At 40.6% G+C, this 25529-nt stretch overlaps 1 protein-coding gene across 6 annotated transcripts; it reads right to left on the bottom strand.

Annotated features, from left to right (window-relative positions):
- LOC144610845 (sorbitol dehydrogenase-like) lies at positions 1–25529 on the bottom strand. 6 transcript variants are annotated; one of them, XM_078429811.1, is made up of 12 exons: positions 25383–25529; positions 23399–23429; positions 23248–23312; positions 21430–21463; positions 18668–18832; positions 17288–17447; positions 14355–14473; positions 12183–12248; positions 10616–10797; positions 9579–9700; positions 1991–2103; positions 1–1316 (listed from the first exon to the last, which is right to left on the bottom strand). In XM_078429811.1, the coding sequence occupies exons 3-12, from the start codon at positions 23302–23304 to the stop codon at positions 1204–1206; spliced, it is 1131 nt and encodes a 376-aa protein (XP_078285937.1). In that variant the 5' UTR covers positions 23305–23312; positions 23399–23429; positions 25383–25529; the 3' UTR covers positions 1–1203. The 6 variants fall into 6 exon arrangements, with proteins under 6 accessions (XP_078285937.1, XP_078285934.1, XP_078285935.1 ...); XM_078429808.1 differs by lacking the exon at positions 23399–23429 and having other exon boundaries at positions 25383–25515; XM_078429809.1 differs by lacking the exons at positions 23399–23429; positions 25383–25529 and adding an exon at positions 25244–25262.

Below are 25529 nucleotides of genomic sequence, written 5' to 3'. Positions count from 1 at the left end.
ATCTTTACAAATTATCTTTATTCTCTTACTTTATCTTCAAATTAATTATGAGACAATATTCTATAATTATTGTCATAGAAGCTGAAACATCAATTCCATTGTTTGACCAATCAAATTCTCCCCTCATAATATCATAATTGTAATACAGATAACCCTTGTTATAACAGACCAGGGTGACCCTTATTGCAGATTGTCCACTATAACCGAGTAAGGGTTACATTCCAACTACCTACAGTTCACTCTGTTAAACAACAAGTTGTTTTCAAATACAAAGTTCTTTTTACCAGCTAAAAATGTATTTTGGTTGCTGAAAGCTAAAGTGCTGTTAGTTACATTGTTCAATAGAGTATCATTGCACAAGTATTGATCGAAGCGAATGCTTGTCAATTTCCATGAACTTTCACAGTGTAACTAGCAGCTTGTGTTCTTCACGAGACAGTGGTGTTTGATTACTGTGGGGACACCCCATCTGCTATAACCAAAATCAGTTATAAAGAGGTCTGTGATAACAAGGGTAGACAATAAGAATTGCTACATCATGCTACAATTTATTAAAATTTGCACTCAGGAGCCTGATTAGTACAAGATCTGGAAAAAAGCTGAAAGCAAAATTCAAGTTGTGTGGTTACTTGGCCTTCATAAGCAATTAACTTCATTTACATAATTTTCAGTGACATCAGACCCCACTATAGGTAGCTACTCTATATCTCAATCTAAACTGTCATTCATTATAGAATGGGTGCATTTTGGTTGCTATTCCGTACAGAGTGTTTGAAAATCAAGACATTGAACCTGGCCTCAATGTTACGGTCTACCAAAAACAGTGCTCCCTCCACTCCTGTTTACTTTGGAGACATGGACAAATTGCAACAAGCAATTCAAAGCACTGGATAAGTACCACACAATGCTGCCTCCACAAACCTTCAAATCCATTGTCAATGGATTCTGTCAAGCCAACTTCTCCAGCATTATGTTTCCGATCATGTTCAACCAGCTCCAGTGAGGGACACATCAAGTCATGCCTGACACCAGGCACTCAAAACAAGCACTCTACTCCCATCTCGATCACAACTGAGAAAATGTTTCAAGGATGTTCTCAGTGCTTGCTGGAAAAAAATGGTAACAGCCTCACATATTCATGGGAATCTTTGGTCAGAAGCCTCCCAAAATGATGGAGAGGCATACAGGAAGACACCAAGCACTTTATATCTCTCCAATGGAACCAGGCGGCGGCAAAGTGCCAACAGCAGAAAGACACGGGAATCCAATCAATCCATTCTCCCAACCCATCGATATCTGCCCCAGCCATAGATTTCCTGTATTGATATTAGCCAGAAACATCAAGGAATTAGGTCCTTCTTGCTCCAAGGGACTGTTCGGGAAGAGTTTAGCACATTATTTAATGTCAAGTCAAGTCAAGTCAATTTTATTTGTATAGCACATTTAAAAACAACCCACGTTGACCAAAGTGCTGTACATCTGATTAGGTACTAAGGAAAAAAAAAGAAACATACAGTAGCACGCAAACAGTTCACAGCGCCTCCTAAATGAGCCTCAAACGCTAGGGAGTAGAAATAGGTTTTGAGCCTGGACTTAAAGGAGTCGATGGAGGGGGCAGTTCTGATGGGGAGAGGGATGCTGTTCCACAGTCTAGGAGCTGCAACCGCAAAAGCGCGGTCACCCCTGAGCTTAAGCCTAGACCGCGGGATAGTGAGTAGATGTGTGCTATGGCATCTAAACTGGGATCCCTGATTTACTTTGCATGTAATTGATGTGATTTAAAATAAAAGTACTATAAACGTATAACTAATAGGGTCATTTGTACATTATGTGCTCAATTATCTGCAAAATCACCTTTGTAATACCTTTCCCAAATTCAAATTGGTCATTGATTGCTAAATAGTGATAATACTATAAGCAAATACACAAAAAAGTTCTCAGGGACTCTGGTCGCTGTTATCACATTTCAGCATAACTTTGATTCCCACACCTTCCTTTGTTGTTTCAAAAGCTTTGATAGCTTCTTCCAAGGGAAAGCGATGTGTGACCAGAGGCTTCACATCAATCCTCTTTGAAGCCAACATGTCAATTGCCACAGGCCACCTAGGTCAATAAGAACAAAGGAAAGAGAACAACGTATAACTTCACAGAGCCATGGAGAGATTATTTCACCTTGATAATTTTCCATTTATCACACTCTTCACACCCCTGCAACAGTCTGTTCGGACTTCTACCATCGGGCAGACGATACAAGGCCTTCTTCGCCCGCACCTCCAGACTCAGGAACAGCTTCATCCCCAGGGCCATAGCTGCTGTGAACCGGTCCTGCTGAGCCAGATGGTCACATCGCACAGTGAACCGGCACAGATCTACTTGCACTTTATTCTGTTTTAAAACTGTTCTAATTTGTTTCATTGGGTTGCTTAAATTAATACTGACTAGCTAATTAATTTATTGCATCGTATGATAGGCGCATTCCCAATCTCGTTGTACCCCTGTACAATGACAATAAAAATATATTGTATTGTATTGTATTGAACTACAGATTACCTGCACAATGAAAGAACAACAGATACAGAGGACCTTCAATGAAAGCAAAAAAAAAGACTTCCAAAGTATTTCACATAGTGGTTGAAGAAAATGGCATCAAGCAAAATAAATTTTAGGACAAATGGGTGATTTCCTAGAATCGTTGAATCTTTGTTGGTCATTTAGCCCATCAGGTCTATACTGGCTCTTTGTAGAACAACCCTGACAATTCTCTTCTCCTTGGTCTTTTCCCAAAGTCTTGCAAATTATTCAATTTCCCATGTTCATCCAATTCCCTTCTAAAGAGACCGAATCATTTCACTTCCACTATCCCTATAGGCAAAACATAATTACTCTCTCATTTCCCTTGTACATTTTCCCCTAAATTTTAAATGTGTCTCTGCTAATGGGGCCAGCTTTCCTCTACTTGCCCTCTCCAAACCAGTTATGGCCTTTTTCATCTCGACCAAATCTCTTCACAACCTTTGTTGTTTCAGGGAAGACAACTCCAGCTTTTCCTTACTGCTACAGTGCCCTCCATAATGTTTGGGACAAAGAGCCATCATTTATTTATTTGCCTCTGTACTCCACAATTTGAGATTTGTAAAATAAAAAAATCACATGTGATTAAGGTGCACATTGTCAGATTTTAATAAAGGCCATTTTTTATAGTTTGGTCTCACCATGTAGAAATTACAGCAGTGTTTATACATAGTCCCCCCCCCCATTTCAGGGCACCATAATGTTTGGGACACAGCAATGTCTTGTAAATGAAAGTAGTCATGTTTAGTATTTTGTTGCATTTCCTTTGCATGCAATGACTGCTTGAAGTCTGCGATTCATGGAGTTCACCAGTTGCTGGATGTCTTCTCTGGTGATGCTCTACCAGACCTACATTGCAGCCATCTTTAGCTTATGCTTGTTTTGGGGGCTAGTCCCCTTCAGTTGTCTCTTCAGCAAATAAAAGGTATGCTCAATTGGGTTCAGTTCGGGTGATTGACTCAGCCACACAAGAATTAACCATTTTTAGGCTTTGAAAAACTCCTTTGTTGCTTTAGCAGTATGTTTGGGATTATTGTTTTGGTGTAGAATGAACCACCGGCCAATGTTTTGAGGCATTTGTTTGAACTTGAGCAGATAGGACGTGTCTATACACTTCAGAATTCATTAAGCAGTTGTATCATCAATGGAGATAAGTGAGCCAGTACCTTCAGCAGCCAAACATGCCCAGGCCAATAACACCCCCACCACCGTGTTTCACAAATGAGGTGGTATGCTTTGGATCTTGGGCAGTCCTTCTCTCCTCCATACTTTGCTCTTGCCGTCACTCTGATATAAGTTAATCTTCGTCTCATCTGTCCATAAGATCTTTTTCCAGAACTGTGGTTGCTCTTTTAAGTACTTATTGGCAAACTGTAACCTGGCCATCCTATTTTTCCGGCTAACCAGTGGTTTGCATCGTGCAGTGTATCCTCTATATTTCTGTTCATGAAGTCTTCTGCGGACAGTGGTCGTTGGCAAATCCACACCTGACTCCTGAAGAGTGTTTCTGATCAGTCGGACAGGTGTTTGGCGATTTTTCTTTATTATATGGAGAGAATTCTTCTGTCATCAGCTGTGGAGGTCTTCCTTGGCCTGCCAGTCCCTTTGCAATTTGTAAGCTCACCAGTGCTCTCTTCTTAATGATCCAAACAGTTGATTTTGGTAAGCCGAAGGATTAGTTGATGTGTCACAGTTTTATTCTTGTTTCTCAGTCTCACAATGGCTTCTTTGACTTTCATTGGCACAACTTTGGTCCTCATGTTGATAAACAGCAATTAAAGTTTCCAAATGTGATGGAAAGACTGGAGGAAAGACTAGGTGCTGAGAGCTCTCTTATTCCTGCATTAAAGAGGCGATTAAACACACATGAGCAATTACAAAGACCTGTGAAGCCATGTGTCCCAAACATTATGGTACCCTGAAATGGGGGGACAATGTATAAACACAGCTGTAATTTCTACATGGTGAAACCAAAATGTATAAAAATGGCGTTTAATAAAATCTGATAATGTTCACTTTAACCACATGTGATTTTTTTCTATTACAAATCTCAAATTGTGGAGTACAGAGGCAAATAAATAAATGATGGGTCTTTGTCCCAAACATTATGGAGAGCACTGTAAATACTTCATTCTTAAAATCAATCATACAAACATGGATTAAAAGCAGAAGTAGGCCACTCACTAAATTACAGCAGGTCTACTTGTAATTGCAACTCCTGCCTTTCACCCTCTTGCTTACTAACCACATATCCACATCTGCCTTAAAAAATCATAATCTTCCCACCCTCCTTCTGACAGTTAACTGATCAGTTTTGGATGCCACACTCTGGTTGTGATGGAACCAATGTTTATTTTACAGGTATAATATAATTTACTTGAATTTGTACTCAGTGTCACTATTTATGAATCCAAGATTCCATCTGCTTTCCCAATTTGGCACTTTCAAGGACTAATGCACTTCCCCACCAGGTGATTGGTGACAGGACATTGACACTGTCCTTAACTCTACAATGTGGGTCTTCACAGGGACGCTGAAGTCAACACCTTTGCAGTGGCTCCCTGTCCTCTCTCACATCACCCCGCCCAGTATACGCAGAAGGGAGAGGATGTTGAAAGATTGGTGCACCATCGAGGCTACCCCTGATCTTCCCATCCATGCTGACTTGAACAATCTGCCCAACATGTGCCTGAAGTCCTGCAAACCCTTCTGGTCTTCAGCCAAATCCCTGGAAGACTTTGACCCCAAGATTGAATGGCGCAGAGCCTGAAAAGATGCCAACACCAACAACGGAAAGGTCATCACAGACCCCACAGTGAAACCACCGGAATTTGACCTCCATCGTAAGCAATGGCCGACCCTGAACAGGTTCCGCACCCTCCATGCAAGAACAGCCCATCATCTGCACAAGCGGGGGATGACAGACAGCCCTGCTTGCGACTGTGGATATCCAGACTCAACCAACCCACTCATCGTAAATGACTGCTCACTGAGGCTTTTCCCTGGTGGCATCAAGGCCATCCACCCAGCAACTGATGCTGCCCTGGCCTGGATGGCTACCCTTGACCTACAACTTTAGGCTGTGTACGCCATATGTGGGAAGACTAGGTCATTGTGCCAATTAGTTGATGCTTCCTTTCCCTAAGTTTTTACCAAGAGTATCACTTCACACTTCTATGTGTTAAATTTCTCTGTAATTTGCCTGCTCATTTTGTTTAGAGCAATCTATTTACTCTGTTTACTATGTTTCCAAGCTATGTTATCTACAAATGTAAAAATTAATTCAAACAACTGCTGCAGAAATCTGAAGCTTTCCAATCTGTTTGATGGTTATGGAAGTGAAGCACTCAAGTGAGATACATACACAGAATCACAAAGACAGAATGAGAAAGCTAGTTCAAGCTTTATCCTCACACCATTGTCCACCAGTCTGAAAAAAAACAACTATTAACCACTAGTCTCTATTTCATATGGTTAAGCCAATTTCCTAAACTCGTTGCCACTAACTCTTTAGTTCCACGGTTCTGAATTTTGCTCATTAGGCTCTGTATGGGACTTCAATAAATATTTTCTAAATATCCACGGATGACATGTACTACATTTCCTTCATCAATCTTTGTGTTACCTCATCAAATGGAATCAATAGAGTTATTTGAAGATCATCAGTCTGGTTGATATTTTTGAAAGAAAAATCATCCATTGAAGTAAAGCACTTATAAGTGGGATACATGGTCCAATATGTTCTTACAAAACTTACCATGTTTGGCGAAGTGTATTACCATATCTGAGAAAGTGTATTAAACATGGTTAGGAAATCAGCCTTTGTGCAAAATTTGACTGAAGCAATTGAATAAATCATCTTATGATGGCTGTGGAGGCCAAGACATTGGATATTTTTTAAGGCAGAGTTTGATTAGGAAGGGTGTCAAAGGTTATGGGGAGAAGGCAGGAGAATTGGAGTTCAGAAGGAAAAATAGATCAGCCGTGATTGATTGGCTGAGTGGACTCGATGGGCTGAACTGACTAATTCTGCTCCCATCTCTTATGATCTCATGGATGTCATCTTTCATGGGGTTGACAACCAGGTTAACCTTGCCAGAGACAGCAGAAGCCACTTCATAACTTCTGCTGCCTCAAACGCAAGAAGAAGACCTTGCCACTTGTCCTGTTGCAAGCCATTCATGCCTAGTGACTCGTGAGTTGCAAATCCCACATTTATAACAATTGTAGTCACATCTGTCTTCACTCTTACTGTTCCAGGCTTTATGAAGAAAGGCCAGTGCAAGGTTGGTTTCTGGTAAGGGGTGGGGTGGGAAGTAAGGGAAATATTCTACACCATCTGCAGAGGTGTGGGATAAGAGAAAGTGGGAAGCAAGATGCACAATTTGATGCAAGTACACCGTTATTTTCAATGGATTCTGCCTTTCTTCACACCCAATTTGCCCCAGATTTTGTTATTGTCATTACAGTTGTAGCCAATACAATCTCATGGAATCATACAGCATAGAAAATAAGGCTTTGGGCCCATTGAATCCATGCCAACCATCAAGTAGCTAAAAACACTAGTCACTTTATTCGCCACAGGTTCTCTTCAGAAGGGGCAGGGGGAGGGAGGGATGTACTTCAGGACTGTGCGGAAGAGTAAACATGATTCACGCTTGTATCTCCTGGTCAGTTTGTTGCAGTTGGCACTGGTCAATGGCCAGTTTGCCTGCAAGTTAGAGGGAAATGTGGTATGGATGCCATAAAGTGTTTCAGTGATATAGATAACACAGCTTGGAAACATAGTAAACAGAGTTAATAGATTGCCAGTGATGCCATGGTTAAATTGGAGACAAGTTTATAAAAAGGTGCAAGATGGGAGTGTGCGACCTAAAGTAGTGCCACTTGTGCAAGGATGTGTGGGTGTTGAATGCTTGGGTCCTGAAGCCTGACTGCTATAAATTGTTGGTAGATATGGCTTCTTCAGTAGTGTGTAAAGGCAAGTGGTACTGTCGGTGCCGGATTAACTCATAGGCGCTGACCCACATTAAGTCAAGGAACTTTGTGCAAGACTGTATTTAGGTCTTCAAGACCCCAAACCCTGCATTCACCTTCAGAGATGACTTAATCTGCTTCAGTAGGTCAGGCAGCATCTCAGGAGAGGAATGGGTGACGTTTCGGGTCGAGACCCTTCTTCAGACTGAAGGGTCTCGACCCAAAACTTCACCCATTCCTTCTCTCCTGAGATGCTGCCTGGATTGCTGAGTTACTCCTGCATTTTGTGATACCTTCGATTTGTACCAGCATCTGCAGTTATTTTCCTACTTCAGTAGTTGGAACTACTGCTTCAGTAGTTGGCTTGTGTGAATAGAGGACATCACTTCACCTCAACAGGCAGCATCACTTTCAACAGACTGCAACTATTTCTGGAATCATATCTATTACCGCAGCAGTTATCTTTAAGGAAAGACGCAGTCTGTAAAGTAGTCTAATGTCAGCTATCTATTCACGAAATTACCACCCACTGTTACCAAACCGGTTCGGGTCAGCCTCAACACATACCTTCAAGGTTGATAGAGGAGCGGCAGTTGAAGGAGTGAATGCAGGGATTGGCTGAGAAAGGGGAGCGGCCTACCGGGAAGCGGCCTTGTCGAGGGAAGTGCCTTGTGAGAGGCATAACAGTGGAACATCAATGGTAGGAATTTCTGGGCATATTCCAGAAGATGCAGGATCATTTCATTCCAAAGAGGAAAAAAGATTCTAAGGGGAGTAAGAGGCAAAAAGGGCAATATGGGGTGAAAAGACGAAGTATGAGGGTAAGCTGGCCAAGAATATAAAGAAGGATAGTAAAAGCTTCTTTAGGTATGTTCAGAGAAAAAGATTAGTAAAGACAAATATGGGTGCCTTGAAGGCAGGAACAGGTGAAATTATTATGGGGAACAAGGAAATGACAGAAGAATTGAACAGCTATTTTGGTTCTGTCTTCACTAAGGAAGACACAAACAATCTCCCAGATGTACTAGAGGACAGAGGATCTAGGGAGACAGAGGAACTGATAGAAATTTGTATTAGGCGAGAAATATTATTGGGTAGACTGATGAGACTGAAGGCTGATAAATCCCCAGGGCCTGATGGTCTGCATCCTAGGGTACTCAAGGAGGTAGCTCTAGAAATCGTGGACGCATTGGTGATCATTTTCCATTGTTCTATAGATTCAGGATCAGTTCCTGTGGATTGGAGGGTGGCTAATGTTATCTTACTTTTCAAGAAAGGAGCGAGAAAGAAAACAGGGAATTATAGACCAGTTAGCCTGACATCGGTGGTGGGGAAGATGCTGGAGTCAATTATTAAAGCAGTAACAATGGCGCATTAGGATAGCACTAAAAGGATTGGTCCAAGTCAGCATGGATTTATGAAGGGGAAATCCTGCTTGAATAATCTTCTGCAATTTTTTGCGGATGTGAGAAGTAAAATGGATGAAGGAGAGCCAGTGGATGTAGTGTATCTGGACTTTCAGAAAGCCTTTGATCAGGTCCCACACAGGAGATTAGTGGGCAAAATTAGAGCACATGGTATTGGGGGTAGGGTATTGACATGGATAGAGAATTGGTTGACAGACAGGAAACACAGAGTAGGAATAAACGGGTCCCTGTCAGAATGACAGGCAGCATGGGCAAGTTCGGCCCAAGGACCTGTACCAGCAAGTTCCATGCAATACTCTAAATGATGAAAGGCGTTTTAAGTCAGCTCTAAATTTATTGCAAATAGGGCTAGTGCAAACAATTCTAAATAGATACATGACTATTTTTATTTATCTTTTTAAACAACTAGAGGTTGTCAGATCAAAAATGCTGAAGAAATTACACATCTGAAACTTTCTTTTAGTTGGCAAATGTAATTTTTGGAACACATCGGTCCTCTGGTGAAGCTATGATGCAGATAAGTGAAGCATAGGAGAATTGCCCAATAATTCATTGTAAACCTTTTGAAACTATGGAATGTATGAATTGTTATTTAGTACTTACGTGTTGCAATATCTAAATACCCCACGGATATCTAGCTCTCGAATTCCCACTTCTAACATTGGGATGTTTGCAAAAGGTTTGCCTAAACCAACCAGAAGCAAAACGCCTCCAGACTTTGTTGCCTGAGAAAGCAAGCAAAATGCATTTGATAAATTAAAATCCTCATTCAAAATTTCAGTAGTCATTAAAATTTGTGCCAAAATTCTTCCAAAGTATGCACTTATAATCAAGATTATTCCATAACAGAAAATTTTATTCAACATACCTTTATGAAAATCTATTACAAAATTATGCTTTTTTATATACATTAATTTCTTGTATAAGGGATACAGAAATATTATAAAATTATCCAACTATTTCCTCAAACAAAATAATATTAAATTAATTAAGAGTGCATCAAATGGAAACAGGATTCTGACTGAAAGACTACGTTGAAATGAAGATGACTCGTTAATTCTAGGCTCATTTTCATGTCAGTGATCTAGAATTTCCAACGTAGATTCAAACACTTACTCAGTAATTTAGGACATAAATCTGTGTAGATTTAGTAAACTGTGAAGGGTTGGTTATAAAGAAATTACTAGAAGGAAGAAGCTAGCTACTTTCTCACAGACATAAAGAAAGGGTAAAAGGCCAGTAGCATCTAGATCTGCAGAATTAATAACAAGCATTAAAATAAACGAGCTTTGATGCTGTTGCTGGAATGATATTATTTCCCAGAATATGTTCGTATATCTTTGCTATATCATAGCAACCTGGAGGGGTAACTTATGACCGGTTGTTGTTTGGAAATCTGGAAGGAATTGGCTGAATTTTCCTTTTTCAACTTGGCAAGACGAGTTGCAAAATTCATCCTTGAACTCGAGGTCAGCAACTGATAGCGTCCAAAGGGGTATGCTGTCTTCAGTTCAGCTACTGAGCTAGCTAAACAACTGTGTCCACCTACTTTTTCATATTTTATATTGCACCCTGACCAAATTCATTTAGATAATTTTCTTTAAAATTAAATAGATAATTTCATACTCAGCTGTACTCACATGAATACCTGCTTGGATACATAATTCTGCCCCAGTGCACTCAATAGATATATCAGGCATTGCTCCACCAAGAGCTTCTTTCACTTTTTGGCTCAGTTCCTTGGCACTTGTGCTTTTCTCTACGGCAATGGTGAAATTAGCTCCCATCTGCTTTGCCTTTTTCAGTCGATTTAGTGACAGATCTGTAATGGAGTAGTGTGTTTCTTTTACCAGGGTTACATCTGGGAAAGCCTTACAATGGCAGTATATAATCTGCCTTTCAGGACAAATGCAAAACATTTCAGGCTGCAATACTTATGGCTGAATATAAATTAGAAACTTGGAACTGCACATGCTGGTTTACATAAAAGGACACAGTGTTGAAGTAACTCAGCAGGTCAGGCAGCATCTCTGGAGATTGTGGATAGGTGACATTTTTGGTCAGGACTATGGAACAATAGATTATGGCTATCTACTGTCTCAGTGTTCCATTTTCTTTTTCATTGAGTGAGTCATTGCTTGCGATTATAATTATGCCAGTTACCTTCCACAATTCTCCCAGATGCCACAGTTATTGTTATATAAACAGTTATTGTTTATTTAACCACTGGCATGCCATTACACATTCACCCCATTTGTTAGTTTTCCAAAGATACAAGGCACTGCATTAGGATGCAGCATCGCTCCCTTAAAAAAAACCAGGAACAGTAAAAACTAAGTATTTAAAGATGCATTATAATAGGTTGAGTGATGATGATGCACAGAAATAGCAATAGAAACATAGAAAATAGGTGCAGGAGTAGGCCATTCAGCCCTTCGAGCCTGCACCGCCATTCAATATGATCATGGCTGATCATCCAGCTCAGTATCCTGTACCTGCCTTCTCTCCATACCCCCTGATCCCTTTAGCCACAATGGCCACATCTAACTCCCTCTTAAATATAGCCAATGAACTGGCCTCAACTACCTTCTGTGGCAGAGAATTCCACAGATTCACCACTCTCTGTGTGAAAAAAAACTTTCTCATCTCGGTCCTAAAAGACTTCCCCCTCCCTTATCCTTAAACTGTGACCCCTTGTTCTGGACTTCCCCATCATCGGGAACAATCTTCCTGCATCTATCCTATCCAACCCCTTAAGAATTTTATAAGTTTCTATAAGATCCCCCCTCAATCTTCTAAATTCCAGCGAGTACAAGCCGAGACAATGACATGTAATGTGGGAATAATCTATGATTCTAATTGTTTCGCTTTTCTCAGGTGCAACAAAGACACAATGATGAAAAATTACACAATTTTTATGTAGAAAACTATGATTGAGGCATGCAAGGGAAGTAAAATTAATGAATTAAATACTCTTCATGAAGCAGACAGTAAATCTCGACCTAAAGCACAGTGGCATTTAAAGATATAAAATATATATGTTATGTGTTTTCTCCCACACGTCAAAGTTTAATCAACTACATAAACAATTTTATAGCATATATTAAAATAAAAGGACATGGGTTCTGAAAGGAGCACACAATGAGTTACAGGCATTGTCTTGTCCTAGAATTTCTTGCGTACTTAAAATTATGACAAACGACGTACCACAGATCAAAATCTGAGATGCTCCCATGGCCTTGGAAACAAGCATATTCACAAGTCCAATAGTTCCTTAAAACATAATAAAAGAAAGACATGTTAGAACATCATGTAGCCAGGAGAGGGCGAATGACTAAATATTCTTGGCACTATATCCCTCAACAGAGTGAAGTTTGGAGTAAAAGTGTCCTTGATTCTCTGGTCAATTCATTTCTCCAGCTCATATCTGAACAGGACAAGTTATTTGTAGAATTATGATAGGTTTAGCCGAAATTCTGCAATTATTTGTTGGGAATCTTTCAAAGCAAACACTACAATTCCACTGGTAACTATATTTTAAGTATAATTTCAGATAATTTTGTAAATAATTGCCTTTATAATTTAAGCAAATGTTTTTTGGTATACTCTCTTTGCCAACAAATTCAGTGAGCTAAATCATTTCAGACCACGAGAAGTTATACATTTATTTTTGTGAAATACTTTGCCCCAAAGTATATTTACTAGTTAAACTAGTAATTCAATAACTAGTCCCTATACTTTATCACTGTCTGAAACAGGATATTTATCAGAATTAATACAACAGTTTCATATATCCCATTTTTTAGATACATCGTCTTTCTTCACAAGTTACATTGATATGCAGTCAGACTTATTATCTATACCAAGCCTAATTTGGTTATTTTCTCACACAATTAACATGTTTAATGACTAACCATTTATTTTTTCATGTAGTAATAAGAAATGCCGCATTGTATGAGGAACCATTGTTAAAGTAGAAATAAATTGAAAGTTTACTTCAAACAATGCTAATTGAGGTAACCAATTACCCCTCCCCCCAACCAAATCCCCACCGATTTCTCTCCCCTCTCTTCCCCTCCTACCCCCCTCCCCTCCAAATGCCTCACATGGACTCCCACATATTTCTCTCCTCCCCCCCCCCCCCAATTTCCTCCCCTGTCCTCACAATCCGCAACTCTTCAAACTCACCTCACATCTTCTTATCTCTGGCCTTTGTTCCAATCATCTGCCTGTCAAAACCACCCTCGCCTATATCGACCCATTACCCATGTCCTGCCTCTCCCCTTTACCAGCTTTCTTTCCCTGCCCCCCTACAATCAGTCTGAAGAAGGGTCTTGACTTGACATGTCACCTCTTCATGTTCTCGAGAGATGCTGCCTGACCTGCTGAGTTACTCCAGCACTTTGTGTCCTTGGGAATTATTAACATCAACCTGAAACTTCTGATCAACATTTCCTGTGAATAACAACGTGACCATCTGATTAGACTGTGGGCTCATGATCTCGACTGGGACCAAAACTCACTATGTTCCCTCGCCTAAAATTGCCATAAACAAAGAAAGAATTACTTACATTTGATGAAATATAGGAATAAGAGCTATGTAGTTTGGTTTGAGGTGTTAATTATGGCCTTCAATACATGTTCACATATGCAAGTAATAATAGATTATATCCCTACAGAGCAACATACAGTGACAATTTGAGAGGCACCAAATATTCAGTGAAGCAGATAACCGAACATATCTGTTTATTCACAAAATGCTGGAGTAACTCAGCAGGTCAGGCTGCATCTCGGGAGAGAAGAAATGGGTGACGTTTCGGGTCGAGATCCTTCTTCAGACTGAAGAAGGGTCTCGACCCGAAACGTCACCCATTCCTTCTCTCCCGAGATGCTGCCTGACCTGCTGAGTTACTCCAGCATTTTGTGAATAAATCGATTTGTACCAGCATCGGCAGTTATTTTCTTATACCGAACATATCTGATTGTGCCAGCTAACTCATGCGGGGTTTCAAAATAAAATGACAAAATTAGACAAGAAAGGAACTGAAACATCAAGAATGTTAATAATCTCTAATGTAATTACACTGGGGCAGCACAGTGGAGCAGCGATAGAATTGGTGTCTTACAATGGCAGAGGGCTGGACTGGATCCTAACTGCGGGTGCTATCTGTCTGGCGCTTGTACATTCTCCTTGGGTGAGTTTCCTCCCACATTCCGAGGATGTTCACGTTTGTAGGTTAACTGGCTTCATTAAATTATCCCCAGTGTGTAGGATAGAACTAGTGTACGGGTGATCGTTAGGTGGCATGGACTTGGCGGGCTGAAGGGCCTGTTTCCATGCTATATCTCTAAACTAAACTAAAACAATTAACTGCTTACCTGCTCCTAATATCAAAACTTTGCTACCAATTGTTACTCCTCCTCTGCGGCAGGTATGAATAGCAACGGAGAGAGGTTCAATTAAGGCACCTTCCTCATAGCTCACAGATTCTGGGAGCCTGAAACGAGTAAATATTAAAGTTTCCTGTCAAAAGATGACCATGACTGAAACAGAGCAAGGATTTAAGAAATTATGCTTACGGCAGAGCGTCATTCAATGCATCCAGACCAGATCTTTGGACAGACCTCATATATTCTGGATGGAAAATTGCACACTGAACTCACCATCTCAACTCTAATAACTCTGTGATTGGAGACAAATTTCTGAAATACAACACTAACCTCCATTTCTCCATGCTTTTAAAGCAAAGTGGGTTTTAAAACAATGCAAGATAACTGTATTAAACAAACATTGGATTTTCTTACGTTGCTAGGTAAGAGCAGGTTATCTTTATTAGGCAGCATCTCAGGAGAGAAAGAATGGGTCTTTATTATATTGGTCTTTATTATATTGCTCGCTGAGTGACTTGTGAGCAAACTGAATGGCTATAAATAATTTGGTGCATCTGGTGATGATGAAGGACACTACATTACTGAAATGTCTTTATTCGTGAGAAAAAAATAATAATGCCCAAGATTTGCATTATTTATTTGGGTCAAACTCCCCCACCCTGTTTCTTGGAGGAATGGCATTGAATTTAGTTCCCCCCCTCCCCCACCATAATCTTCCCTCCCACCCCACCAACACACATGCCACCTTGTTACCATGAATGTGATCACAAAAGCAGAGAGAAGGAAATTAGTCTTTTAATATTTTGAATTTCTATCTTCCTTGATTATACATAGCCCTCGTGAGTAGAGAATTCAATAAATTCACTATGCTCTGCGTGAAGAAATGCCTTGTCCTCCATCCTGAATTGCTCCTGCATCTACCAATCCCAGCCAAGGAAAATACTTTCCTTAATGATTGCTGTATAGTGATTTCAAGTGATCGCAGGTCACCTAAACATCTGTCCAACCAAGGGGTTGGACACGTTAGAGGCAGGAAACATGTTCCCAATGTTGGGGGAGTCCAGAACCAAGGGCCACAGTTTAAGAATAAGGGGTAGGCCATTTAGAACTGAGATGAGGAAAAACTTTTTCAGTCAGAGTTGTAAATCTGTGGAATTCTCTGCCTCAGAAGGCAGTAGAGGCCAATTCTCTTAATACATTCAAGAGAGAGCTAGATAGAGCTCTTAAGGATAGTGGAGTCAGGGGGTATGGGGAGAAGGCAGGAACGGGGTACTGATTGAGAATGATCAGCCATGATCACATTGAATGGCGGTGCTGGCTCAAAGGGCCGAATGGCCTCCTCCTGCACTTATTGTCCATTGTCTATTGTCTATTATCTACTTCTTTTAAGCTCCCACCATTTAAAAAATACACTGCCTTCTATTTCTATTGCCGCACCACAAATGGCAAATAGACATATTTCCCTGCTGGGCTGTAACAAAAGAATGGGCAACGTTTTTCTTTCAGAGTCCATTTGAAATTAGTCAGAGATTTTTTGTTTTAAAGTGGAAAATGCTGTTTGTGTAGTATGTGCGGAGAGAGAAAAAAAGTCAACTATAGGTTGTTGACCTATGACCAGCATTGAAACAAAGGTTTAGTTGTATAAAATGTGGCCTGGTGTAGAGAACAAAACAGATTAGGGACTGGTTGGAAACTAAAATAGATTACATGGCATGGTTAATATGACTGTTGAAAAGAAGGTGTTTAAGATATGTCTAGAGGAGATGATTAAAATCTAATATGCCAGGAGAAAAGAAAGAAAATGTGATTGCTGGAAATATGAGATAGGAGATAGGAATGGATGATTATCTAAGATTGTTGAACATGTGCCAGTTTGAAAGATGACATGGAGTTCCTCAAGCTTACACAGACCTGCATATAGTGGAGGGGAAACCACTGTTGAACAAAAAGGAAGAGACATCAGAAGCTCCGAGTAGGTGGCATATTCAGAACAGATGTGACGGAGATGCATTCTTCTCCACTCCCACCTCCCAGACTTCGATAATTTACACTGCTGCTATGAAGATGCATACAAGCTCCAGAAATAGTATGTAATCTTAGAACTTGCCATATGATACTGGAAAACATGATGGTGCTGCAATTCATGCTGCTTCCTTACAGTTGTAGAGATCCAGGTTTAATCTGGGCCACTGATCCCGAGTGCTTGCAGTTTAAACAGAGAGAGATAAAAACACTGACTTCCAGGAATCCACTCTCTCCAAAACCTTCTTTTTGTTATGTATGTTCTACTCACTTTTTCTGCACATGAATGCTTTGTATGATTTCTAACTTTTCCAACTTCTGAATAAAGGACATCAACCCTTTATATAAACTGCTGCAATCTCCACAGATGCTGCCTAACCCATTGAGCATTTCCAACATTTTCTATTTGACATTTGCAGCATAAGGAACACTTTGTGTTAGTCTTTTCATGGAATGATGTCAGGCAGTTATATCCAGTTTCCTCAATTATCTGAATAACCAGTTTGGCAATTTATTCTAGAAATCTCATTATCACATTCATCATTGGGTAAGCAGTAATTACATGCGTAAGCAGTGGAAATCCTGAATGCAATCCACAAAATCATAAATAGATCTATTGTTTATTCAGGACACATCATCGCAGATAGCTTTGAAAACAGATTTACATTAAACTCAGATATGCACACTTTTAAGAAGAGCACAATAAAAGCTGATTATTCAAACCTAAATTCCCATTTCCAAAGTGCTTGGTGGGATAAATAGGAATTCGATCAGATTAAAATTTTAGATATTGCAAAAGATTACAGCATTCACACATGGGAATGGTTGAACATTCCACCCTACTGAGTGAAACGGCCAGGATCATTGCTCAACATGTAACTCATTGTCTGGCGACTCACTTGTAGCAATAGTTGGCATTGTGCACGTTGTATTGGCAAAGCTGTCCATCATCAGGAGGAGTAGCAGAGAAGAAAATTGATGGGGAGAGGTTGTATCGTCCAGTTCTGCAATGCTCATCATTTTCCCTTGGGAACCCTGGTTCAATGGCAACTCTGTCACCTGTAGTAGAGATAATGTTGGATCACATAATGTAAACACATCAATATACCGTGTGGATCATACCCCGAGCAAATTACCTCAAAACATAAGACACAAAAAGCTGGAGTAACTCAGCAGGACAGGCAGCATCTCTGGAGAGAAGGAATGGGTGGCGTTTCGGGTCGAGACCCTTCTTCATCTCCAGAGATGCTGCCTGTTCCACTGAGTTACTGCAGCTTTTTGTGTCTATCTTTGGTTTAAACCAGCATCTGCAGTTCCTTCTTACAAATTACTTCAACATGTTTTGGGGGGAATTCAACTAAGTTATTACTCTACATCAAAAAAACTGCCAGTTTATAAAAAGGGTTCACCCCACATAAGACCCATTCCTCTTGCTTTCAGACATGCCCACATACTAAAGAGCAGAAAAGAGACATTTGAGTGCTAGCTTGGAAACTTTCTACTCAATTGGGAAAACTAATGTTTCAGAGATAAGATCTGAGCCACAGATCCACTCAAGACCCCAATTTAATTTCTGGTTTGAATTGCCGATCTCTGCTGGGGCACTAAAATAATTCCTGGTGCGGTTTGAGTTTGAGAAAGTCAATTGCTGGTTCTTGTCCTGTTGGATGGCATATGCATCCGTGCTGGAATGCTCAAAATTACAGTTGCCTGCTTTAATGTCCATGCTTGAGGAGCATTCACTGAGCAGTGGTCACAGATCAAGCTTCCAGCATGGACCTCTGTCTGCAGCAGTAAGTTTCAAGTGTTTCCATGTTTAGTGGACTGCAGGAATGAAAAGGAGGGGAGAAAAAGGGGATTGGTTGAGTGATGATTGTGAGTGCACATGAGTACTCAGCAAAGTGGCATATATTATTAGTGTTTATTAATTTCTTCTCCAGATTCCATCAGCACATAAATCCTAGACACACACACGCACGCACGCACGCACACACACTGGTGTAGGAAGGAACTGCAGACACTGGTTTAAAGCAAAGACAGATACAAAAAGCTGGAGTAACTCAGCGGGACAGGCAGCATCTCTGGAGAGAAGGAATGGGCGACATTTCGGGTCGAGACCCTTCTTCTGACTGGAGAATGGTCTCAACCCGAAACATCAACCATTCCTACTCTCCAGAGATGCTGCCTGTCCTGCTGAGTTACTCCAGCTTTTTGTGTTTATCTTCACACACATTGGCATCTGCCAAATCATAATAATACTTAATGGATTAGTGACTGACCTGGTTTAAGATGTTGGACTCCAGATCCCACTTTAAATACAGTTCCTGAGGCTTCGTGCCCCAGGACCATTGGTTTCCTCAAAATAAAATCTCCAATTCTTCCATTTTGCCAAAAATGGACATCGGAGCCACAGATCCCGACTGAATGCATTTTCAGCAAGACTTCTGAAAGGACCGCGTAATTATCAACAATTAAAATCTTGGAAATCCTGTACATCAACATTGGCCCCAGTTAGAGATGTCTTGGCAACTCCGTAGAAATGATTTGTCAAAATAAAGAACTTTAATATTAGATTTTGAGAAGAAAATACTCACACGATGTTAAAACAAAAGGCTGTGTCACAATACAGTAAAACATATTTGAAGGAATGGCGATGTTGTAGCCCCAGAGGCTGTAAATAATACAGAATTAAGTAAACCAACTCACCATTTAAAAGGACCATTGATTCGGATCCAATCAGGTTTGCAACTCTGCCACAGAACTGAAACATCTCTTATCAATGTGATTGTGACACAGATTATCTATTCCTTCTCATCCTCTTGGCCAGTCTGAAGGTTTTTACATGTCTGACAACACCATTCCTAACTGTTGCCTAATTGGGTGGGATGACATTCACTTGGTTCCATTTGTGTTTCTCTTAACCTACTCAACTTTCTCTTCTAGCACTGTTACCTCTGCTAACCCTCCCTCTCAAAGGATGTGCCCCTCAGCAAAACTGACAGAAAATACAGTATCATTCTCCACAAGTAAGCTGATGGCATCCAGCTTAACCTCATAATTATATCTTTTGAGTTTTCACTTATACTCAATTATCAGGCTGACAAAAGTTGCCGAGACATTGCCCGTGCATCTGAATAAAGTAGTTACAAACTTGCCAAAATATAAAACTGTTAGGGAAGATACCTATGGAATAAGCAAGGTCCCTAATGGCCAAACAACCTCTCAACTCTGTCTCTGCATCAATTCAACTGCTGCAGCTCGAGCCCAAAGTTTTAATACCTTGAGATATCCCTTGTCCGATCTACTTCTAGTTAGCTTTGATCTTATTGCTTCCAAACTATGGTATTCAAACCTATCGATGTTGTGCTCTAGGTCCTATTTATCTATGCTGTGGTTTCAAATCCCTGTACACTCTTTATCACCCTCAGGCATGTAAACCTCAAGGATGTCTGTTCTTTCCACATCTGATGAGTGGCCATATTTTTGGCTGCATAAGATTTGGAATTTCCTCATCAACTTCTTTGCATTTTGGCCTTCATTCCTTCTTTTATGCACTCCTTAAACATACCTATGACTGTTTCTGGTTATTTACCCCAATATCTTCTCCTGTGGCTTGGAGTCAGATTTCATTTGATAATATTCATGCTAATTAAAGGCATTGTACAAATAAAGGTCACTGTTGTCCTTTTGTTGAAAAGGCTTGAAATCTTTTCTGGTTGACACATGTATAGGCAGTCATGTAGAAACTGTTCAAACCAACCCATGAGATAGGCAATAAAAGATGTGAAAAGATTAGTCTTTCGATGAAAATAATTAGAAACAATTTATTTCCAAGTTAAATAAGGTAAACATTGCATTGTAAAGCTTAACATATTCCATCTTGTGCAATGGCAAGTTGTACATTTTGAGTTACACATTTAATTGCCCTTTGTTTATGTAAGTCTTAGAAATTAATCATATCATAATGCCTGCATCAGACCACATACAGTATAAGGGTTTAGTCAAAGAAGTAATTTACAAAAGTATCCATGGGAGATACAAATTTATATTGGTGCCATTTTAGTATAGCATAATCCTTCAGTGAAATAGTAAGTTCATTTTAAACAATTTTTTTAACAATTTTAACATTTTGATAAATACAGAAGTTGCCGAGTTTCTTTCTCAAGAAAAGTAATTTTGTTCCTACTATTCATTAAATGCACTGATACAAACGATAGGAGGAACAGCACCTCATATTTCGCTTGGGCAGCTTGCAGCCCAGTGGTATGAACATCGACTTCTCCAACTTTAGATAGTTTCTCTGTCCCTCTCTTCCCCTCCCCTTCCCAGATCTCCCTCTATCTTCCTGTCTCCACCTATATCCTTCCTTTGTCCCGCCCCCCTGACATCAGTCTGAAGAAGGGTCTCGACCCGAAACGTCGCCCATTCCTTCTCTCCTGAGATGCTACCTGACCTGCTGAGTTACTCCAGCATTTTGTGAATAAATACCAAAAGATAGAACGTCTCAGTTCTGCATTTTCAAATTTCACTATACATGGCTGCTGTCCTGATTTGATTGTTTTAATAGTTTCATTGTATTGGAATTCCATCACAATAAACCTTTCAAAAAAAGCTTCATCCCTCATATTAGATTTCTCAATAGACAGTAAAATGTTTTGCTCAAAAATGAAAAAAATTCTCAGGATTACATTATCTAACATGGAATTTGACTTAAAAACAGAAAATGCTGGAAATGCTCAGCTGGTCATGCAACCTAACTGGAGGGAGGTTCTTGATATTCCATTAGAACTGGATGATGATACAGATGAAAAGCTTTTGGGCATGGACAGAACCAGAATTGTCAAATTTCAACACTCCACAGCTATTGCTTGGCCTGCTGCGTGTCTCTCGTGCTTTCTACTTTTGTTTTGGATTCAGTAGTTTGGTTTAATTTAGAATTTATTCACAAACTAGACGTCCATATTATAGCCCAAAATTTCAAGTATACTTATTTTCAGTTACAGTGCTAAGTATATAAATTATTAAGTCATGAAAGACTTACCATTAGGACCTGGTTCTCGAATTGGTCGCTTTTCCTGTGAATAAAAAAAAAATGGAGAATGTACTTGAGAAAGGTATGAAGCATATGGTTGTCTCAAATATTATAACCTTTAATTTAAGTCATAAATAAAATGGAATGATAAGCAGGAGTACAGGGGACCCATATTCATTTATTTTAAACTTTAAGGCAATTTAAGAATTACCTCCATTTTGTGATTAGGATATGGTTCTAGTCTTTTGGATTATGAGCCGAGTGAAATGAATGTTGTTATTTATTTGTATTTCATCTTGCACTTAATTTGAATGTTTCAACATCTTCTTACAAGCTACAAATCTGTACATTTTGGTGCTCATAGGCGTGTAGGAAAGAATTAATTACAGCAAAATATATGGAGGCGGGGGGTTGGGATTGATAGGACTTCACTGAGAAGGCTTGTAAGGGCCGTAAGGAAACAGGAGTTGCATACAAGCCTCCTTCCATTTTGCTTTCACAGACTACTAGCAAGAGGTATTATTTTCTAGCTCTTTTTCCTTCACTTTTAATTGCTACAAAGGTTTTAACTTCCAACATAATTTCTGGTAAAATGCTCTGTTTCTTAACAACTTTTTATGAAACATTTTTCTTAAACCCTTACTTTGTTCTTTAGGTGATGCCTTTTAATTCTGTTCCAATTCATCAAAACCTTTCAGAAATGTGAACACACATTGGAGATTGCCAGAACTCTTCTTAACCTTCTCAGTTCTAATAATCGCCTAACCTTTGGAGCGTCCCATTCGAACAAAACGTCAGGGCCATGTGAAGACTTACAAAGTTATTTCTGCTCTACCATTCCACGCCTCAACAGTTTGCAGTTTTCATCTTCTGTCAATTCTTGAATTTTACAATGTTGTAGACCCTAATTTACAATTAAAATTTTCTCCAGCACCTTCTGACAGACGTACAACTTTAAACGTTAATATAAATCCTATGTATGTAGCATATTATATAGGATAAAGTATTAAGTACTACAAATTATTCATGGTACCGAAACTAATAGGTATTTGTAGCAAGTATGTTTTGATATTCTTTCAATTAATTCTTTAATATCTTGACAACAAAAGATCTTTTTTTTTTAACGTGGGTTTTAACATCCAATGGCACAGTCATGACAAATATTTACAAAGTTAATGTGTGAACATGTTCTAGGAACAAGTGGGATCATTTATGAAGCTTGTTGCACAGGCCAAACATGTGATAGTTATACTGCTAAATTTTATTTCAGCTAAAAATCAAAGTACCATGTACAGACCATTCCCACGCCACTGTTCTAATAAACTACACCACTTCTCAAGTATGTCTAATATCCAACATCCATTCTGAAGTGTTTAATATTAAACGTAGCTGAACACGCTATCCTTCACTTTTTAATTTTAAAGTAACAAAGTTAGAATTTGATAACTTTATTAATTATCTTCCTTGATTAGTTCAATGTCAGAGATTATTGGGAGAAGGAGGGAAAATGGAGTTAAGAGGGAGAGATAGATTAGCCATGATTGAATAGTGGAGAAGACTTGATGGGCCAAATGGCCTAATTCTACTCCTATCACTTATGACCTTTAATGTTCTAGTAATTACCAAAATAAAATAAAACCCTCTAATATCTATAAGTGAAATTTCCAATTTTACAAGAAGATTGATCATAAATTATCATTGAGGAAAAAGTTCAATTATACGCTGCCTCTGTATTTTTCTTTCTCCTCCAAAAATCAGTATTTTTACTCATCTCACTTTCTGTAGTTCTTAAGGTACAAAATGAAATAAGATATATAAATTGGTTACCAGTCTCAGATCATTCTTTTCATAGAGCACCACAGACAGGTTTTCATGCTGCGCCATCTTCAATCCTGCAGATTAAAAATGTTTGTCATTCACTTGTTCCCTCAGCCGATGATTGATTCTAAATGAGTCCAAAGGCTCTTTTATTACTAACCATGTCCTTGAGCTGAAGTCCAAAATGTGTGCTTTCACAAAGAAAATTGGCAAATAGAAACATTTTAATAATCTTACACGAGAACAAAGCAATAATAGGAATTTAGAAGCATTTCACCAATTACAGAGATCCATCCATAATGGACTAAAACAATGAGTGAACAATGAGTGAAGCCTGAACTAAATTTAAAATACTATGATCTAATTAACTCCTTTCAATCTTCTCTTTTTTTTTTGCCCACATTCAGAGGCATAGAGCCATGCAGCATGGAAACAACCCCTCCAGTCCAATTCATCTCTGCAGACCTAGATTCCCCATCTAAACTAATCCCATTTGGCTGCATTTGGGTCTCATCCCTCTAAACCTATGTACCTTCATTGTTCATAGGTTTTCATTTTATAACACAATTGTTTTAAACTTCTGCAAAAAGATAGTGTTAAACTTGTTTTAAACGTCTGTGTAGGATAGTGCTATTGTGCAGGGATTGCTGGTCAGCACGGACTCGGTGGGCTGAAGGGCCTGTTTCCGTGCTGTATCTCTAAATGAAACAAAAAAAGCAAACTGCTGGTGCAACCCAGCAGGTCAGGCAGCATCTGTGGAGGAAATAGATAGCCTGTTTCGGGTCAGGGCCCTTCTTCAGACTGAAATTCCTTCATTCATTCCTTCCACAGAACCTGAATTACTCCAGTACTTTGTGTTTTGCTCAAGATTCCAGCATCTGCCCGTCCTCATGTCTTTGCTTTGATCCCTTTACCAAAATCAAGCCAAGCCACTTAAAATGTATCAAAGGCAAAAAGTGCAAGTATTAGTTTGTGATGAGGTGGTTTGAAAATCCAACAGTACCAGTTTTAAAACTTCAGTCTTGCCAAAATCATACAATCTAGCACATCAGTTGGAATGTCTAAAATACAGGTTCCCAAACAGGTTATCTCAGAGTTTTATTTACTGTTCTCCATTCTCCGCCCTAATCATTAGCACTGAATAGAATACATCTAATTTTATAATTGCAATCCCTTTTAGTTTCACCACAAATCCACATTTAAAAAAAATCTAGCTTCTATTAATTTAAATCTGCCAACCCCGTTATTTCTGCCAACCCCGTTATTTCTCCTATATGTCTTATTTCACGTATATTCGCCTCTAATTATATTGTACTTTAGCGGGGGTGGTGGGGGTGAGGTGAGTGGGGGTGAGGGGGGTGGGGGTGAGATGAGGTGGGTGGGGGTGAGATGAGGTGGGTGGGGGTGAGATGAGGTGGGTGGGGATGAGGTGGGTGGGGGTGAGATGAGGTGGGTGGGGATGAGGTGGGTGGGGGTTGAGGAGGGAGAGGGGGGGAGGTGAGGGCGGGGGTGGGGGTGAGGGGGGGGGTGAGGGGGGGGGTGGGTGGGGGTGAGGGGGGGGGGTGGGTGGGGGGTGGGTGGGGGTGGTGGGGGTGAGGTGAGTGGGGGTGAGGGGGGTGGGGGTGAGATGAGGTGGGTGGGGGTGAGATGAGGTGGGTGGGGATGAGATGAGGTGGGTGGGGATGAGGTGGGTGGGGGTTGAGGAGGGAGAGGGGGGGAGGTGAGGGCGGGGGTGGGGTGGGGTGGGTGGGAATGAGGGGGGGGGGGTTGGAGATGAGGGAGGGGGGGGGGGTTGGAGATGAGGGGGGTGGTGGGGTGAGCGGTCAGCGCGAGCCCGCCCTGTGGGTCACCCAAAAAGTTCGGGGCAACGACCGACCGGACGACGACGACGACGGGAGGTACTGAGCGAGGTTGCCCTAATGCTCCTCTACCCACCGCCCCCACACACCGACCGCTACCCGCCGCCACAGACCCTCCGCCTCCTCCTCCTCTCCCCGCCACAAACCGTCCGTCCTCCTCTCCTCTCCTCTCCTCTCCTCTCCTCTCCTCTCCTCTCCTCTCCCCGCCACAGACCGACCGTCCGTCTTCTCTTCACGCCACAGACCGATCCTCCTCCGTTCCCGCACGTACACATATACACATACCCCAAACACTGCCCACCGCCTCTGCAGCGCCTCAGCGCGGCCCGGACACCGGAGGTCACGCGACAGCCGCGCGCCTGTCAGCCTCGCGCTCAACGGCCGCGCGTCTGTCAGCCTCGCGCTCAACGGCCGCGCGTCTGTCAGCCTCGC

Source organism: Rhinoraja longicauda, chromosome 38 (genome assembly GCF_053455715.1).
Source record: "Rhinoraja longicauda isolate Sanriku21f chromosome 38, sRhiLon1.1, whole genome shotgun sequence".
Lineage (NCBI taxonomy): Eukaryota > Metazoa > Chordata > Chondrichthyes > Rajiformes > Arhynchobatidae > Rhinoraja > Rhinoraja longicauda.
Note: the sequence above shows the minus strand (reverse complement) of the source record. Positions and strands in the feature narration are given on the sequence as shown.

Coding starts and splice junctions, on each gene's coding strand:
- LOC144610845 (XM_078429807.1), bottom strand. CDS start 19,158: ATGTTTCAGTTCTGTGGCAGAGTTGCAAACCTGATTGGATCCGAATCA. Junction 10,798..12,182: donor ATCTCAGATTTTGATCTGTG/GTACGTCGTTTG, acceptor ACTCCATTACAG/ATCTGTCACTAAATCGACTG. Junction 2,104..9,578: donor GTATTTAGATATTGCAACAC/GTAAGTACTAAA, acceptor TTATTGACCTAG/GTGGCCTGTGGCAATTGACA.